The sequence below is a fragment of the Chaetura pelagica genome, unplaced genomic scaffold (genome assembly GCF_000747805.2).
Source record: "Chaetura pelagica isolate M959 unplaced genomic scaffold, ChaPel_1.0 scaffold147, whole genome shotgun sequence".
In the NCBI taxonomy this organism is placed as follows: Eukaryota; Metazoa; Chordata; class Aves; order Apodiformes; family Apodidae; genus Chaetura; species Chaetura pelagica.
The window spans coordinates 3,165,076-3,183,783 of record NW_009954194.1 but is presented as its reverse complement, the minus strand read 5'-3'; the positions used below and the strand labels follow the sequence as shown (position 1 = coordinate 3,183,783).

Here is an 18,708-nt window from a genome sequence, read left to right as displayed (position 1 = left end):
TTTTTTTTTTTTTTCATTCAGTGCCCAGGACAAATTGTGATATTTACCAGTCACTATTCCAAACTCCTTTAAATACTAATTCTGGAAAAAATTCCTTGGAGGAGTGGAGTTATGATAGGTTTATTACTGCACTGAACACAGCAATAATTTTTTTTGTATAATACCTTTCTCATGTAAAATGACTTATTTTACTAATTTTGTATGTGGGGTGCAAAGAGACAACAGCCTGTTGCATCCAATTGCAAGATACTCAGAATGTTCAGGAACTAATGATTTGGCAGTTTCTTCTTTTTCGTGCTCCTATTAGAAGCAGAAACACATTGAAAACTTTAGTTTAGTGAAATATATTCACACACAGAGACAAAAAAAATTAAATCTAGTATAATTTCTAGATGCTCTGAAGCATCTTGCCATGTCTCCCACTGCAGCCCCAGGATGCCAAGTTTCGGGGGTTTTTTGTGTCACATCTGACAGTCCCACAGGGACATCTAATGTACCTTCGGGCATCAAAATGATGCTATATGCTTATGTTGGAGTAATTGAATCTTATCCTTTTTAGTAGAGAGTTGGCATGAAAGCTTTGTATCTTATCAGAAATAGTTACTTTGCAAGGCAAAAAAAATAATAATAAAAAAAATCATATCCCTGCTCAGAACAGACTGAGGAGACTTAGACACACATGCAAAGCTGAAGCCTGCACAAGTCCAGCATTTTTCTGTTAATCTGTTATTGTGCCACATAAAACACTCCTAAAGGTAAAGGACAACCTCACTAGCCTGGGGCCAAGGACTGAAAATGCATCGAGATGGAACCAATTTCTTAGCATCAGAACTGTCTTTTTTCTCCCTGGAGTCAAGGGAATGGCACAGCAGTGACAATCATGAGACAGCTGAGATATATTTCCTATACCTCCGCCTTCAGGCCAGCTACTCACATAGCATTGAGCACAGTTACCTTCCTTGTGCAACTCTAAACGCTGCTCCACAACCTCTGGCTGCAGAGGAGGGCACTGACCTCACCGCCTAAGGGTTGCATCTCTGCTGGACACAGTTTTCTCTTTGCATGAGCATTCCTGTAACCCCCTTCTATCAAAAAATGTTTTAGTAACAGTTAGAAACTTCTTACCTGCTCATTTAAAACAGAGGCAACCCAAACAGTGTGCACCCTTCAACTATCTTCTGCATCCCTCTGTGTATTTATCTGTATCTCACTACTACAGGAATAGCTCTGACGACAAGATTACAAAAGTCTCAGTGTCTTACCAGGCATTAAACAGTACAAAAAGTTACCAAACTTAAGGCTGTACAATCCTAATCTAAAATTCATAGAAGTCAACAGAAGTTTTTTGTTACTGAGTAAAACACCTTTGGATCAGGACTTTAAACAGCCTTGAAAGTGGCTGGTGTCCAAATCACACGACCTTCTGTTCATTAAATTGCACGTTAGATCATGTTGAGAGGGAGAATTAAAGTGTCAATTACAAGTTCTCAAGATGCTTTTTGGTCCAACTTTTTATTTCAGTAACAACTAGGAGTTTACTGAACACGTAAATGGCACAATTTGTCTTCAGTGCTTATTTACTTCTGAGAAAAGTAAAAATTTCTGAGAAAAGCAGTGGGATATGGTGATTACTAACACCACCCAGCATATACACTTGAACTTCTTTAGAAAGAAATATTAGAGGTACATTGGAACTATGCAAAATTTCAGACAAACTTCCTTTTAGCATACCAGCTTAACTCTTATAAATAATATAATATAAAGTCGTATATGAAAATATTAGTAAATTAAAATATTTGATGAGGATAAGATTCAATTGGTCAAATATAAGCAACATTTTTATGTCCTAGGGTACCTCAGATGACCCCTGTAGGACTGGCAGATGTGACACACACAGCTCAAGAGCCCCTCCTGGGGCTGCAGCAGGAGCCAAAGCAAAACACTTCAGGACATCTAGAAATTAGATTAGATGCTACTATTTTTTTCCATGATTATATTTTGCCAAGCTAAAGTTATAAAGGTTAGACTCCAGTAAATCGGAGTTAAGGGGAAAAACAAACAAAAACCCAACAACCTGAAGAACTTTTGCTTTTTTTAAAAACAACTGAAACAGTTGAATATTTAATCTTGACACTGGCAACCTCTGTCTTAGATTAAAAAAATATAATTTTAATTTGACACTTACTATATGTTTAAAAATCTTTCAAAATACGAATCATGAATATACCTCTTCATTTTTCTTTTTGTCAATGGTTTCAAAACAAAACTAAATAACCTAAATCTAGTAAATACACTCTACTACTCAATACAATGACTGCATGCTGTCCTATGATCCTTGACTAATTAACCACAGCATTAATAACCAATTTTATAAGGATAAATTTACATACTCGGACATGAATTTGCAGTAATGGGTGATTTCACATTGGACAGTACAAATTAAAATTGAAATGTTAATCATCCAGAACCTTTAAAAAGGTGTAAAGATTTTAATCTCTGCAGCATGTGAAGCACACTGGGAAGGAAATCACAGATCAAATAAATTTAGATTTATTGCTTAATTAAAGATTTGCAAATTTTATCAGATACTCAGTGGAGACAGGCAAATCTTTATCTAAAAGGTTTACATGCTCATAAAACTTCCGAGACAGAGTTCAATTAACATAGGATAAGATGAGGCTCATAGACAGACCCTGCCTGGTATTTGGTCAACTACAACAAGTGAAAAGTTCACCTTTTAAGTTTGACAAAGAAGCAAAAAGACAAACCTTATATACACAGACAATATAAAAGTTTTCTCTGAGCTTACTTACAGGTGTTAACTATGTTTCAGTGGACCAAGAGAAAGCAGTCTGGCAAATTACAAGCAACTGTTCTCAAATTCCATGAGGTATTTTGAAGCCTTTCTTTCAAAACTGATGAAGGACATCTTCTCATGAAAGCTAGTCGACCGTTTCCAACTGACCTAATTAAACAGAGTCTCACTACATACAAACCTTATCTTGTCCAGACATAGGCAGGATCTGTCTATGAGAAAGTAGCATAATAAGCTTTCATCCAAAATTTTAGATGCTCTGTCATTAAGTCTGTTGTTCAGCAGTAAGTCTAAAATAAATATATATAAACACACACACAGAGTTCTCTTTCTTCTATAACACTCCCACTTCCACAGTCTGACAAATGCTCTCCTGCAGGATGTTCTTCTTCCCAAGTGCAAAACTGCAACATCTGAATATTACATATGGCAAATCAGCCATGTGTTGCTCTTAAAACCTCAGGAGTTGAAGTCTCACAGCACAGCTTTAATAGACTGAAATTCATTTGCACATACAAAGACTCACAGCTGTCTTTCCATGCATTACTCAATGAGTTCTGTACAGAAAATGGATTAATAAATACCTCTGTGAATGTCTGGGGGAATCAAAAAAATGTTGATTTATAGTCTCCAGTAAATACATGATCTCAGCTGGTCTACAGTAGATATAAACAAAATTCCTCATTTAATGTCTCCATTACCATCTACACCCACCATGCTCCACCAACAGTGCTGATGTGACCTTTTCTTCCCAGGAGTACTACTGAACTATAAACATGAAACCACCCAAAGCATTTCTGCACCCTTCTCAGCACCACCAAAGCCCTGCACCTCTAGCCTGGTGGCTGCAAAGCAGGTTCTCTTTGCTGCATCAACCATAGGGTGAGGTGACCTCCAAGTCCCTGAACAGCTACTCACAACTTGTAATTAAGTGCAAGTGCCTTGATAAATGACATGGAAATTGCTTCAGCTGTAAGCTATAAGAAACTCTGTGCCTTATGTGTGACTGTGAAAAGATGAAGGAAATTTCCCACCACTAGATAAAGAATCCAGAGAATACTTTAAAAAGGATTATCATCTTCAAGATCACTACCTCAAGAAATTCTTAATTAGCATGTCTGGTACCAGTTCACAGGAAGCACAGGCAGATTTCTGTCCAGATACACATAATGAATCCAAGCTCAGAAAGGCATACAGACACCTGCTGAAATCAGTGATTATCTGAGTAAGTGCTGAAACTTTTTCTTGTTCTGTTTCCTTTTTTTTTGTTGTTGTTTGTTTTTATTATTTTTGTAAGACTATATTTAGAAGTGCCTTTCTTTGTAAGGATGTCTTTCTGAGATATTTTCACTATTCTTAGCAGATACTATTCCTTATGGATTTGAGCAGGTGTTTACAAGCACCAATATGTCTTCTGTATCAGAAGAAGAAGTTTTAAAACACTCTTCTGGGAAGGCTCTAGCTTTTCTGCTTTTATGAAACACTGTACAAACTCAGTAGTCCAGAGGACTGGCAGGGACCAGAGTAACTTGGATTCAATTTTTACAAGTCTGTCTCAATTAGCAGAGCATTTACAGGAGTACTTGAAACCACCTTCTCAAACACTTGCTCCAAACTGCAGCAACTTCTGATTCAAAAATGAATAAATAAAATAACTGGGGGCCAGAAATGAGGAGTCACATTCCTAGTTTATTCTTGTTATGTCCTACACTATTTTTTGCTCCTAACATCTTACTAAGAACTAGTAATTTATGCGCTGTGTCTCAGTTTGTGCCCACTGCCTCTTGTTCTGTTAGTGGGCACCACTGGAATGAGTCTGGCTGTCTTTCTTTACATGCTCCTCTCAGGTATTTATAGACATGAATAAGATTCCCCCTGAGCTGAGCTTTCTCCAGGCTAAACAGTCTCAACTCCTTCAGCCTTTCCTCAGTACTCCAGTCCCTTCATAATCTTAGCGGTGCCCCTCCCTCCAGTCACCCCACCCCTGGCGACTCCGTCCAGTCTATGTCGATCTTGTACTTGGGAGTGCAAAACTGGACACAGCACCCCAGATGGGGCCTCACAAGTGCTGAGTAGAGGGAAAGGATCACCGCCTTGCTGTTAGTAGTCCTCCTAATGTAGCCCAGAACCCATTCACCTTCTTTGTCACAAAGGCACCTATCTGGCTCACATTCAACTTTGTGTCCTACAAAACCTTAGTTTTTTTTCTCTCAAAAAAATGTCGGTGCCTTGGGGTTGCTCCTCCCCAGGTGAAGGACTTTTCAGTTATCCTTGTTGAACTCCATGAAGTTCTTGTCCGTTCATTTTTCCAGTCTGTTGAGGTCCTTCTGGATGGCAGCATGACCTTCTGGTGTATCAACTACACCTGCTAGTTTGGTGTCCTAAGGGTGCACTATGCACCATCATCTGGGTCATTAATGAAGACACTGAACAGCATTGGGCCTGGTATTGACCCCTCAGGTACACCACCAGTTACTGGCCTCCAGCTAGCCTCTGCCTCACTTTGTTATATTGCTAGAATATAACTAAGCAGAATGAAGATGTTCCATTTTTCTATTCTACACAGTCAGATGTCCTTCTCTGGAGACATTCAAAACCCTCCTGGACACGTTCCTGTGTGATGTGCTCTGGGTGACCCTGCTCTGGCAGGGGGGTTGGACTAGATGATCTTTTGAGGTCCCTTCCAACCCCTAGGATTCTGTGATTCTGTGATTCAAAATGATTGCAAATAGGATACTTGGGGGATTAGAGTCAATCTAGAAATAGCTGAATTAGTGGATGCTTTTGTCCTACTCTAACAGAAGCTACAAACATCTTTTCTGTAATTTCTGTATATTCTGTAAAGTGTATGCAGCCATGAGACATAAGCTACTTTCAATTCCAAGATACTTCACAGTTGCAAGAGTTCTCCCATGTAAGTTCTCCCCTGCTTCTTCTTGCTCCAATAGCTCTCCATTCTATATTCTGAAATAAATTCTCACTCATATCTTGACAGATAAGTATCTTTAACTCTAGTTACTATCATGGCTCTAGGGGAAGATAAATGTAAAGAACAAAAGAGCTCATATAAAAATATGAGGGAATTGGTTGATTCATACTTTATGTTCTCATGCTAATGTGTAAGATTCATTTCAAGAGCATCTCCAACAGAACTTTTTGGTATTTTTGTCCACTTGCAGGCTGGAGGTGCTCAGTGACTGTAAAATACTTTCTTTGAGACCTGCATGGTTAAAGAAGGAACTACTGGGCAAACTTAAGTGGAAAAGGAAAATCTATAGATCATGGAAGGAGGGGCTGGTCACTTGGGAGGAATATAGGACTGTTGTCAGAGGATGTAGGGAGGCAATTAGGAAAGCTAAGGAACTTAACCTTGCAAGTCAGGTTAAGGATAATAGAAAGGGCTTTTTCAAGTACATAGCTAGCAAAACTAGCAATAGAGGCAATATTGGCCCATTGAGGAATGAGGTGGGAGCCCTGGTGACAGAGGATATAAAGAAGGCAGAGGTGCTGAATGCCTTCTTTGCCTCTGTCTTCACTCCTGCAGGGTCTCCCTATGAGCCCCAGATTCATATAGCCCCAGAAGAAGTCAAGATAGAGGAAGAGTTTGACATGGTAGATGAGGATTGGGTTAGGGATCAGTTGAGTAATCTGGACATCCATAAATCAATGGGTCCAGATGGAATGCACCCAAGGGTGCTGAGGGAGCTGGCGGAGGTCATTGCTAGGCCACTCTCCATCATCTTCAGTAAATCATGGGCAACAGGTGAGGTGCCTGAGGACTGGAGGATAGCAAATGTCACTCCAGTCTACAAGAAGGGCAAGAAGGAGGACCCGGGTAACTATAGACCGGTCAGCCTCACCTCCATCCCTGGAAAGGTGATGGAACAACTTGTTCTTGTGACTATCTCCAGGCACATCAAGGACATGGGGGTCATCAAGAGCAGTCAGCATGGTTTTATCAAGGGTAAATCATGTTTGACTAACCTCATAGCCTTCTATGAGGAAATTACTAGGTGGATAGATGATGGTAGAGCGGTAGATGTGGTTTATCTTGATTTCAGTAAAGCATTTGACACCGTCTCCCACAGCATCCTTGTGGATAAGTTGATCAGGTATGGGTTTGGTGACCAGGAAGTGAGGTGGATTAGGAACTGGTTGAAAGGAAGGAGTCAGAGAGTTGTAGTCAATGGGGTAGAATCTGGTTGGAGGTGTGTTACTAGTGGAGTCCCACAAGGGTCGGTGCTGGGACCGGTGTTGTTCAACATCTTCATCAACGACCTGGATGAGGGTATAGAATGTACCCTCAGCAAGTTTGCTGATGACACTAAGCTGGGAGGAGTGGCTGACACACCAGAAGGCTGTGCTGCCATTCAGAGAGACTTAGATAGGTTGGAGAGTTGGGCGGGGAGAAACATGATGAAATTCAACAAGGGGAAGTGCAGAGTTTTACATTTGGGGAAGAACAACACCATGTCCCAGTACAGGTTGGGGGCTGAACTGCTGGAGAGTAGTGTAGGTGAAAGAGACCTGGGGGTCCTGGTAGACAGGAGGATGACCATGAGCCAGCAATGTGCCCTTGTGGCCAAGAAGGCCAATGGCATCCTGGGGTGCATTAGAAAGGGTGTGGTTAGTAGGTCAAGAGAGGTTCTCCTCCCCCTCTATTCTGCATTGGTGAGGCCACATCTGGAGTATTGTGTCCAGTTCTGGGCCCCTCAGTTCAAAAAGGACAGGGAACTGCTCGAGAGAGTCCAGCGCAGAGCTACGAAGATGATTAGGGGAGTGGAACATCTCCCTTATGAGGAAAGGCTGAGGGAGCTGGGTCTCTTTAGCTTGGAGAAAAGGAGACTGAGGGGTGACCTCATCAATGTTTACAAATATGTAAGGGGTGAGTGTCAGGGGGACGGAGTTAGGCTTTTCTCGGTGATGACCAGTGATAGGACAAGGGGTAATGGGTGTAAATTGGAGCATAGGAGGTTCAAGGTGAATATCCGAAAAAATTTTTTTACTGTAAGAGTGACAGAGCACTGGAACAGACTGCCCAGGGAGGTTGTGGAGTCTCCCTCACTGGAGACATTCAAAACCCACCTGGATGAGTTCCTGTGTGATGTACTCTAGGTGACCCTGCTCTGGCAGGGGGGTTGGACTAGATGATCTCTCGAGGTCCCTTCCAGCCCCTAAGATTCTATGATTCTTTTCTCATCTATAATTTACTGACAGTTTTTAGGGAATCCTTGAATTTTAGTCAAGAGTTTTAGGAATAAAAATCAGTTAAAAAACCCCCAACAAAACAAAACAAACAAACAAACAGAAAATAAACAAACAAGGGGAAAAAACAAACTAAAGATTTGACAAGTAAAATCAGAGCTTAGTTTTCAGAACGATCTTCAGCTGTGCAGGCTGTATAACTACCTATTCCATCACTGTCTATTTTAGTGCAAGTGAAGGAGTACTATTAAAATAACTTCAGTAAAGTAAAATGAAAAAAATGCTACATAAACTGTCCTACACAGCTATCTATCACTTAAAAAATGTCATTTTTAAGAGGTCTTGTAAAGAAAATTAGTTTGACACAGCATCTACAGCAATTCTTAGTTTGATTAAAAAAACCACAACCAACCAAACAGCAAAAAAAACATAACTTCTCCTTAACAAGGTTTCCTTTCATAAAGAAGAACTAACTTGAAAAGGACTCATCAGGAATCTTTCCTTATTAGGCATATAGTACAGTTCCTATGAAGCTTACTAGTCCTCTCCTAGATTTAGCTCATTTTGCTGTAGAAAATTATATTTATATCAACAACACGATTTCATTACTAAAATAAGCAGCTGTGGGAGGAGAACAGTTTGGCCAGTACCATCATGTGTCACAGACTTACTTGCAGCTAACTCCTTTTTTAAAAATGGGTAATGTCTATCCAGATATGTATGAAAACTGTTCAGTTTCCTCAAAAAATTCCTGTTGTTTCAATGACAACGACAACATCCAACTAATAAAATTTGTAATAATGATCATTTCTATATCAGTTTTGCAACATGGAAAATTCCAAGTGTATTTATACAAAGACTGAGGGAAATCTAGGCACATCATATCACTTAAAGACAAGTTCTGAGTTTCCTCTGGTATACTTTGTTTTGCATTGCTTTAAGTTTTCACTCAGCATGGGCTCACCCAGAAGAGCTGCCAAGCCCTACACCAGCCTGTTCTCCTCAAGAAGCCACTTCCCATCACTGATCACTGCTGCTCCCTCCTGGACCTTACATTGTTTGATTACACTCTTTTTAAAGCAGGATGACCAAAACTACCCACAACATTAAAGAGATGGGCTCTTCAAGAATTTTACAGTTTTTCTGTTTGATGTACTGGTTTTTTTTTCTTTTTCTGGAAACACCTATGGCAATAACAGGGATAATTCAGAAAGTGTTGCCCTCATTCCTCTTAGGATGCAAGCAGAGCAAAGTTTCTAGGATGACACACCATCCACTATGAAACACTGCACTATAGTTAGACAAGCTTGTGGGTGCATGACCTAGAAACTCTTGAAGTGTATAAGATAGGGATCCCAAAGTAAACAACACCTATTTTTCCATTGGCTTACCTATGGCAAACAGCTGCTCTGGTCAGAGCAGCAGTCGGAGCCAGCCAGCCACTGGGGGGGGCAGCTCCGGGGACACAAATACAGCTCAGCAAAGTCTTACACACTATGGGAAACCATAGTCTAAGCACAGGATGAGGAAAAGATGGCAACGATTCTAGTTTTAACTGTCGTGAATACAGATACACATTGTGAAACATTTTTTTCTCCCTTTCCTCGTATCTCTACATGGATGAAAGAGATCCTGAGGTGGGATGTATTTAAAAAATTGTTAATACCATAAGAAAAGCAAATGTATTCATCAACTAAATCCTCTATCATTTATGGAAAGATTAAAGCCCACCTTCATTGCATAAGCTGAAGCAATAGAAGAGACAGCCTGGTGGCCTACAACATTTAAAAGATGTTACCATCCTAAGGAAACATGGGCTATAGGCTTACATGCAGGCAGAACTAGATGAGCTAGTTTCATACACCTGAGGTTACATGGAATATGCCAGAATGAGGCCAGACAATACTCCCCTGAGACCATAAGTGGAAATTTAAACTTTCAGACCTGAGGTTGGCAATTCACTGGTCCTTGCTTTGCAAGGAGTAATCTGTCAGAAAAATGGGCGGGGTGATTCAATTGCAGAATCACAGAAACAGAGAGAATGGAAATACCTGAAGGGAAGTGTTTGAAAGAGTGACAGGTCTGAAACACTTTCTCCTTATCTTAATCATGTTTTCTCCTTCAGTCAGCTACATGGAAAGCTGCACATGCTGTACAACCGAAATGCACCAAACTAAATAATCTCGTAGCCAGTAGCAATAATTCAGAACCCACATTATGGCAGATGAGATGATTGCACTCCTGTGGGCCAGCACCACGTTGCCATCTACAGTTGCCATGGCTTTCTGAAGAATTAATGGTGCAGGCTCACAGAAGACTGAAACAAGATGCTAGCACATGAAAAAGGAGCACATGAAAAAGGAGAACACAAGTGGCAGCAGTCAGGGTGGTGGAGAGAAGCTGGTCACCAGCATGTAAAATCATGCTCTGTAGGCTAATCCCCAGCCAGCTTTACCACCATGTAGTTTCCCAAACCTCAACAGAGACATAGTCGATTATGACCTACAAGAATCTCAGTCTTGAATAAAAAGCATTGCTGGGATTTGGCTGATGGGAGGGAAATAAGACATAGGAAAGAAGAATATCAAAGCAGAGCAGCAGAGGACCATTGTCACCACTGCAGCTTTTTTGTTTCAGATAATCACTCTAGGTAAGCACTGCATGCTAAAGAAGGAACACCTTCTTCAGACTCTATATTCTAAAATTAGAACTTTTGGAGACAAGTACAATAAAAGCCCATGCATTCAGAATTGAAAGGAATGCCTGTGTTCAAGGTTTGGAATAATTAACTTTCTTTTTTTTTAAAAAATAATTTCTTCTTTTATACTATAATCTTAAAATTGGATGTAATAGTATTTGGCAAGTTCATGTGGCATGACAGAAAAAAACAGTAAATGCATTTCTGTCATATTTCAGCCAAAACATTTCCGAGAGAACCGAGAAATAAAGAAGTATTTAATATAATTGTATTTTTTAACGTATAGTTTCATCCGGGTTACCAGTATAATCTTGTTCTAGTGGGTTCAAATTTTAAACCAGAATTTTTACAGAGAAAGGCACCTAGGATGAGAAAGAGATTAAAGAGCTTGTTTTACTAGAGAAGATGAAGTCTCACCTGAAACACAAAGATCAGTAGTGACAAGGGGACAAGAAAGGAAGCACACTGCAGTAGGTGGGGGAAAAAAGCGAAGGATAAAATATTAAGGGATAAATAAGAGTTGACCAAAAGAATAATAAGTTAAAGGAACTGGCATGAAAAGGTACTTAGAAGGAAATGAGAAGACTGGCAACCCTCAGCACTTCCATAGAAAGCTTGGGAAGGCTGAAGGAACAGGAAGCAGCAAACGGCATTTGGACAGTGACACAGCAAAATCTGCTCACTGCCCCCAGCACTGAACTGGGGCTGCCCACACGCCTCCTGCTTCAGCTGGGATGGTCCTCATAAATAAAAGATTGCTAAAAAAATCACTTTGGGGCTGCTTAAGCTACTTGACACAAAAAGCAGTAAGGACTTTCTGAATTGCCTCAAGTAATACTCAGTGCTTCTGAGCTATTTTTATCAGACTTTCGTGTTTAAAGGAACGCTGTTGCATTAGATAACAGAGGAAGTTATCAAGGAGGTTGTTAAAGGTCTGTAAGGTTATGCCCCACAGCCTATGTAAATAAACAATTTTCTGTGGAGAGACTTCTACAGAAACCACTGAAGACAAGAATTTAGTGTAATCCAGAGAAATGTATCAAGCTCCAATTTAAAAGTTAAATTTTCTGCTCAAGCTACTTTAGCCGCGAGTCTGTTCCAAACATCACTGCTGATTTTCAGCATGTAATTACTCATAGCACACTTTAAAAAAGTTATTCTTGTAACAACATTGTGGTTGAGATTAAGCCACTCCATTCCTTCTGCAGTTTTTCTTTCTCATGTTAAAATGGTGCACTCAGCTCCTCTCTCTTCCCTCTACTTACTTGGCCACAGAAGCAGCACTGCTGTCATGTCCTCCTACAAGACAGGACCTTGGCCATACCTGCAGCCCTCCCTATGTCCACTTCTGCTCCAAACAGCCTCTTCCAGCCAGATGCCCAACTCAGTCTTTTTCCTTTCTTCAAAACCTTCACTGATTAGATGCTATGGTTAATAATCTCTTAGGTATTTGCTCAAGTTACAAGTAATAGATGAACGAAAGAGCTCAGAATAAAACGGTTATAAAACCATGATGGAAGACAAGTATTTTTAACTAGTATTATTTACAGCCATTCTATCGGCTAACATTACAGCAACCAAACAGAGAGACAAAAAAACCCACAATACTCCAGTGAGGTTTTACACCATGATAATTAAAAAGCTGGATACTGCTAGGCAGAGTTTAAAAAGGTACTTTTCAACATGGTACTGCAAGCAGTTGCACAGAACAGTGATCCCTGGCAACAAGCTCCTACTTATCACAATTTACCTGTCCATTTGCTTCAAACAATTTATGAATTTGACAAAGGTAGAATCATACTACAGATTGGCACAGTACAGAATGGTTAAGCATAACATAAATGAGCTCATACTTCTGATGAAAGCAAGAGTTTACTTTACAGTTACATCCAAAACCAGTAAGACACCATGAATGCGTAGCTGTCTCCCTCTCTACTGCACTCTCACAAGACAACACCTGGAGTATTGTGTCCAGTTCTGGAGCCCTCAAAACAAGAAAGACATGGAGCTCTTGGAGCAAGTCCAGAGGAGGGCCATGAAGACTATTTGAGGGCTGGAGCACCTCCGCTATGAAGACAGGCTGAGACAGTTGGGGTTGTTTGGCCTGGAGAAGACAAAACACCAGGGAGACCTTACAGTAGCCTCCCAGTGTCTGGAGGGGTCTTCAGGAAAGCTGGAGAGGGACTTTTTACAAGACTATTTAGTGACAGGACACAGGGTAATGGTTTAAGCTGGAAGAGGGTAGATTTAGGTTAGACATTAGGAAGAAACACTTTAGTGTGAAGGTGATGAGACACTGGAACAGGTTGTCCAGGGAACTTGTGGATGCCCTCCTCCCTGGAAGTGTTCAAGGCCAGGTTGGACAGGGCCCTGAGCAACTTGGTCTAGTGGGAGGTGTCCTTGCCCATGCAGAGGGGTTGGAACTAGATGACCTTTAACGTTCCTGCCAACCCAAACCATTCTGTGATTCTGTGAAAATATGGTGACTGTGGATCTGGAACACTGGGCTTGCTAAGATTTTTCCTACAGTAGGAAAAGGAGAAAAAATTAAGTAATGTGGGAATGATTTGTTAAGAAGCTTTTATTTCACTAGTGAACAGAAATTATGACATCGAACAGAGAGAAGCCTACAACTAGAAAATAGCTTGCAAAAGCCTTGGACCTAACTTTTGAATGTGAACAAAGTGGCAGAAATTTGAGCAAGATGTTTGACAGGGAGAGGAGAGGGGACAGTGTTGCAAGAACTAAATAATTCAGAAGGAGAACAACATATTTGCTGCCTCCCAGCTTGAACAGAAGTGAACTCATCACATGTACTCTCTGAAGGAATGTCCTCTGTGATTGCTGTTCCTGGTGCAAAACTCCCACTAGCTTCAGTGGGAACCACGTGAAGCTAGGGAAGAAAACCCTGACTTGACTGAAACCAATGGAAATTTTGATAAAGCTTTCAAAGAAGGATAAGACTACATTAGGCAATCATACTTCAAACACTCCAAGGTTTACCCTCAGTGCTAAATTTTATTAATGTATTACAAGGAAAATACACCCACATAGTCAACTGGAAAATTCAATTAATCTCCAATAATTTTACTGGAAATATGCTTATTCACACCAGTCAAAACTTTGCTCCTTTTACTTGCTGATGTTACTCAACTTGAAAAGAACTAATTCTACAGATAGAGTGTATTTCTTCTTACATAAATTAATTGCTATCTTTAATTGTGTAGTATTAATTAGCTGCATAATAAAGCAGGTTGTAGCAGCAGAATTGCAACCTTCACTATATGGGAGTGGAAGGGAGGGAAGGGAGAAGAGAAATAATAACAACAAGGGTGAGATGAAACCAAGGAATAAGTATTTCCTATTCAAAATATCCCAAAGAACTATCAGAGAAATAATAATTTGCATGACACCTCACCTTTTAAAGTGTATAGATGTTTCAAAAAGAAAAAATAAAGAAACCCTACTATGTGAGAGCTGACAGATATTCTAAACAGTCATATCAGCCTCTTTACACTTAACAAACTAGATTCTAAAGCAAGAAAAGGGACCTCTGTAGAAGCCACACAGTGATCATCAGTGAAGGCCATTCTAAGCTTTTTCCTAAACCCTGTTGCTTTGGTGAGGGGGAATCAATCTGTTCTTCAGTAAAGGTTAAATTGAATCCAAACACTTGCCCTCAGGAGAGCTGAACTGGGTAAGCTAGCTGAAGGATAATGGGTGAGAATAGTAGAGATGGTCAGGCAAAAATAAATGTGTCAAGGAGGATGGTTTAAGTATTTGCAAAGGAGGTGATTTTGGATGGACAAGGGAGGACAAGCTCTTCTCACTTTTCAACGGTTTACTACTTTTGCTGGCTGTCAGAAGTGATTCTTAGTTCAGGTTTCCCTGCTAGAGGATTACTGCAGGCATTTCCTCCACACTGTTTGGAAGGTCTGTCTCTGGATAAAAAGTATTTCCAAGAGCCAGCCTGAATAAACCTTGACTTCAGAGTAATGACGACATCCAGTGGCCACCAAGTTAAACTCAGCCTACAGTAGCAAGATAACCTCTTATATCAGAACAGATGAAGGTATATATTTACTCTTCCACCTCCTAGTCTAAAATCAGGAGTGCATTACAAGGAACAGTACAGTCATTAAGCAAGAGTCTTTCTATCCAAGTCCTCATACAAACTCTAACCAAGCCTTTTTCAGTTCCATCTCACATTGCAAAATTGTAAATGAAAACCACAAAAACTCTTAAACACTTCCATGGTACTCAAAGAAACTGGAAACCAGCAAAAGCAGATTTACATCAAGAAAGGGGAGTGGGCTGCAAAAACCTGGCTATGCACACAAAAGCCTCTGAAGCTATTGAAACTGCTTGCCACATCTACCAAACCCAGTCACATGTACATGCTTTTAAAAGACATGGAAGAAACCATTTTTCAAAGTGCTTCAAAACAGCAACAACAAGTGTTAATATTTTCCACTTTTAGAAGGAAGTCAGTCAAAATATGAAAATATAACAATTTAAGCAAGCTTGTGTTATTTCGCAGAAAACACCTGTTAAATACTTACTTGCCCAAATATTTCTGGCAGCCCCAAAACTTGACCAGTGAAAACACCAATACAGATGCAAATTGCTGTGACCTGACCCAACGAACCACGGATTTCCTTAGGAGATATTTCATTCAAATACATGGGAAGGGCACTCAGAGAAATGCCTGTGAATGAAGAAAAAAAGGACATTAAGTCAAATTGCTTTTTCATTATGTCAGGTATGAAACAAACTCTATTTGAAAGGAGTTTGAGTGCTAGTATGCTCACAAGACTGACATAAAAACAGGCAAAGAACAGAATTATATCTAACCACAAATAATATAAATTATCTTCTCTACATATCTAATTACTCTTGCACCATTTCATAACCTTGGGATTGATTATCAATTAAAGATCTATAGCGATGTGTGTAGGCTGCTATTTGATGAGAAGCACCAAAGGTTATTCAGAGATGAGAATCACCAGGAGAACAGATCTTGCATTTCAAATTTGCTCATCCCAAAGCAAGAAAAGTCACATTAGCACTGGTGCAGGTAAGGAAAAAAACCCCACCCAGCGGGTTAAGCAAAGAAAGCAGACACTGTCCAATTAAATATTTTTACTGTAAACAGTGTTAACAGATGTTCCTCTAAATGCAGCTGCAGTGAATTCTTAACAAAAGGTATAAATTGAAGGCAAGAATGCTGCTCAAAACCAGGAGAAAACACAAATGCATGGCCCTGGTTAGTACAATTAAAGCATTGACACAGCTCCTGAAGTCTGGTAGTTTGGTGATAATCTGAGACAGAAATTAGCAGTCACCACCAAAATTACCCTTGAACTTCACATTGCAAGTGACAGTCACATCAACTTTCAAACAACCATAGTTTGTGCTTACTAAAAACATCACCAAAGCTTGTCAGAAGGGAGATTGGTGATGCAAAAGTCAAAGCACTTTCCATTGTTAGAGTCACATAATTACTGAGAGTGTAAAACCATCTTCATTCATCAAGTCTGCCTCCACATTAGGTAAATATCTCTCACCATCTAGCAATCCATGGATTTGCCAAGAACCTCACTGCAGGCTACTAAACTATTCTGGTGCAGCAGTGCCTCCATCATTCATTTTTAATGCCATTTACATTAATGCCATTGCCAGGAGCAAACGATGATGTAAAAACACTTCCATTTAACCCTACTGGTATTACCATGGGATACAACAACTTTGAAACACAGAGCAGCAAGCAGCTTTAATAAATAGGTTACATTCTTCCAGCCAATGGATTTTCATGGCATGGAGGCAGATATGCTCTACAGGAGCTGGAGGAGCTAATGGGGAGGAATTATGAGGGGAGACAGCAGCAGTGAGCATCCATTCCAGTGTCTTCTCCAAACATCAGAATAGCCTGCTGTTTTGTCTCACTGAAAGCAGCTTGGCTAGTCCCTGAGATGCCTCTTTAATGTAAAGAAAGATCTAACTGGGGGAGAGCAGAATGATTGGAGAACAGAATGATTATGCATGGCACAAGCATTTAAGTTACATGCAGCATGATAAAAGCTCACCTGCATCAACACCCATTACAATGCGGCCCAGTATCAGCATTTCAAATGACCCCGCCAACAAGGAGAGGGACATCAGCAATGCAGCTGCCACGGCAAACACATTGTTGAGCAGCAATGTACATTTCCTAAAAGGAAAAGATGTTTTATGCAGATACAAGCATCGCAGCAGTTAAATCTAGTCATATACAAAGCACACTAGACTATTATTCTTAAATATCCATAAATAAGAACAAGAAGTGCCTAACACACACAGCCTCTTAGGTGTTACACAGAGTTCCAAAATACAGTACTATACCCAAATGAATAGAATTTCAAACTCATCCCACAGGTTTAAAATAAAACATATCATAGCTATCTCAAGAGCTGTATTTCAAACACACAGCAATCAGCCATCCTACACATCCCCAGAATCCAAGTGCCATGGCTGAGACTCTGTATGTGAATTTAAACAAGCATGCTCTGGGTAAATGTATGTATGTAGGAACCAGAAATAGCAATGAGCTGACATTACAACAGACATATTTCTGTTACATACAGGTTTTGCCTTTTTGAGAACTTCCCAACACTGAAATGTCATTAAAAATTACTTACTGTTTGTAGAATTAGGAAAAACACTTGGGCTCACACGAGTGATAAAAATCAACACTTTTCCAAAACTTGTTGAAATTAACAAAAATATCAAAGGACAATTTTTTTTTTTAAATTTTTTTTTCTAAAATGATTTAGATCTGTAGCAGTCAAATGACATAAAAAAAAGCCATTTGTTTCAAAGAAATGAATATTTTTATGGAAAATTATTACTTTGCTTAAAAAACAGAACCAAAATCACCAAAATTATTTAAAAAATTTCAAAACATCTCCATTTCTCATTGCACTATGCCAACAGCAACTGCATTTCTTAGTTTTCAATTTCAGAACTTTCTGCTCATATTTGAGATTCACAAAAGTGTCTTCTGATTCTCTTAACTTCTGCAAAAAGAAATACTTTCAAAAGGAATGATATGTAGGATTTCATGGGCCTTTGATAATCAGTTTCAAACACTGACATCCAAGGTCTCATTTCCTGAACACATGGAAGAAGAATGGTTAAAGATGTAAGATCAATAGCTCTGCTGCAATGATTCCCTGCTGAAAGATGAAGCAGAAAACCCAGACTCAGAGAATCACTGCTACCTTATGTACATCTCTCCACAAATATGGGTTTAAGTGGCTTTTTGCTAGATTACAGCCTGCAAGTGCATGGCTGGAGAAGCCATCATCATCAGGTTCAGCCTTGCAAGTGACTGAAGAGTTCCTTACAATTCCCAGGGATACCTACTGGAGACGTGATGGCCTCTCTACAACATAACACAATGAGATAGCTGCTTTGCACTGTTTCTGATTGAATGCAAGAAAAAATACCATGATTTTCACAACTATGTGGTGAGAGAATGCTTGCACTCTGTTTTCTCCACCCGTGAGTCACCTCACTTAGCTTATACACAGGAAAAGTAACGGAGCTCTATCTTCACCAGGTTTTGCAGTAACACAATTAGGCACAGTCTTGTTTTGGCTCTCACTGAAGGGACTGAGTGTGACCTGCTGTAGCACCAAGGGGGAGGAAAGGAAGCTGGATTGATGTTTAGCCTGGGAAAGTGGGAGGAAAGGTGCCCTAATGTTTGCCTTGTTTCCCAATAGTTGGTTGTTTTTTAAATATTTATGCTAACTGGCAATAAATTAGATTCCTTAAGTTAAGTCTGTTTTGCCCACAACAGTAATGTGTGTTTTCCCTTTCTTTAGTTTGATCCATGAGTTTTCTCTCTCCTGTTCCTCATCTTTCTCCCCAGTCCTCCCATCTCCCTTGGGAAGTGGGGAGTTACAAGCTGCCAGGGCCAACCCACCACAAACAGACACAGCAGGAATAG

General features: G+C 40.0%; 1 protein-coding gene across 1 annotated transcript in view; it reads right to left on the bottom strand.

Moving 5' to 3' along the window:
• SLC2A9 (solute carrier family 2 (facilitated glucose transporter), member 9) overlaps window positions 1-18,708 on the bottom strand; it is a 95,690-nt gene that overhangs the window by 58,148 nt on the left and 18,834 nt on the right. The window contains exons 4-5 of the mRNA XM_010003105.1: window positions 16,805-16,929; window positions 15,281-15,426 (exon numbers count right to left, since the gene is read on the bottom strand). Coding sequence (XP_010001407.1) covers window positions 15,281-15,426; window positions 16,805-16,929 — 271 coding nt within the window. The remainder of the gene's footprint in view (window positions 1-15,280; window positions 15,427-16,804; window positions 16,930-18,708) is intronic.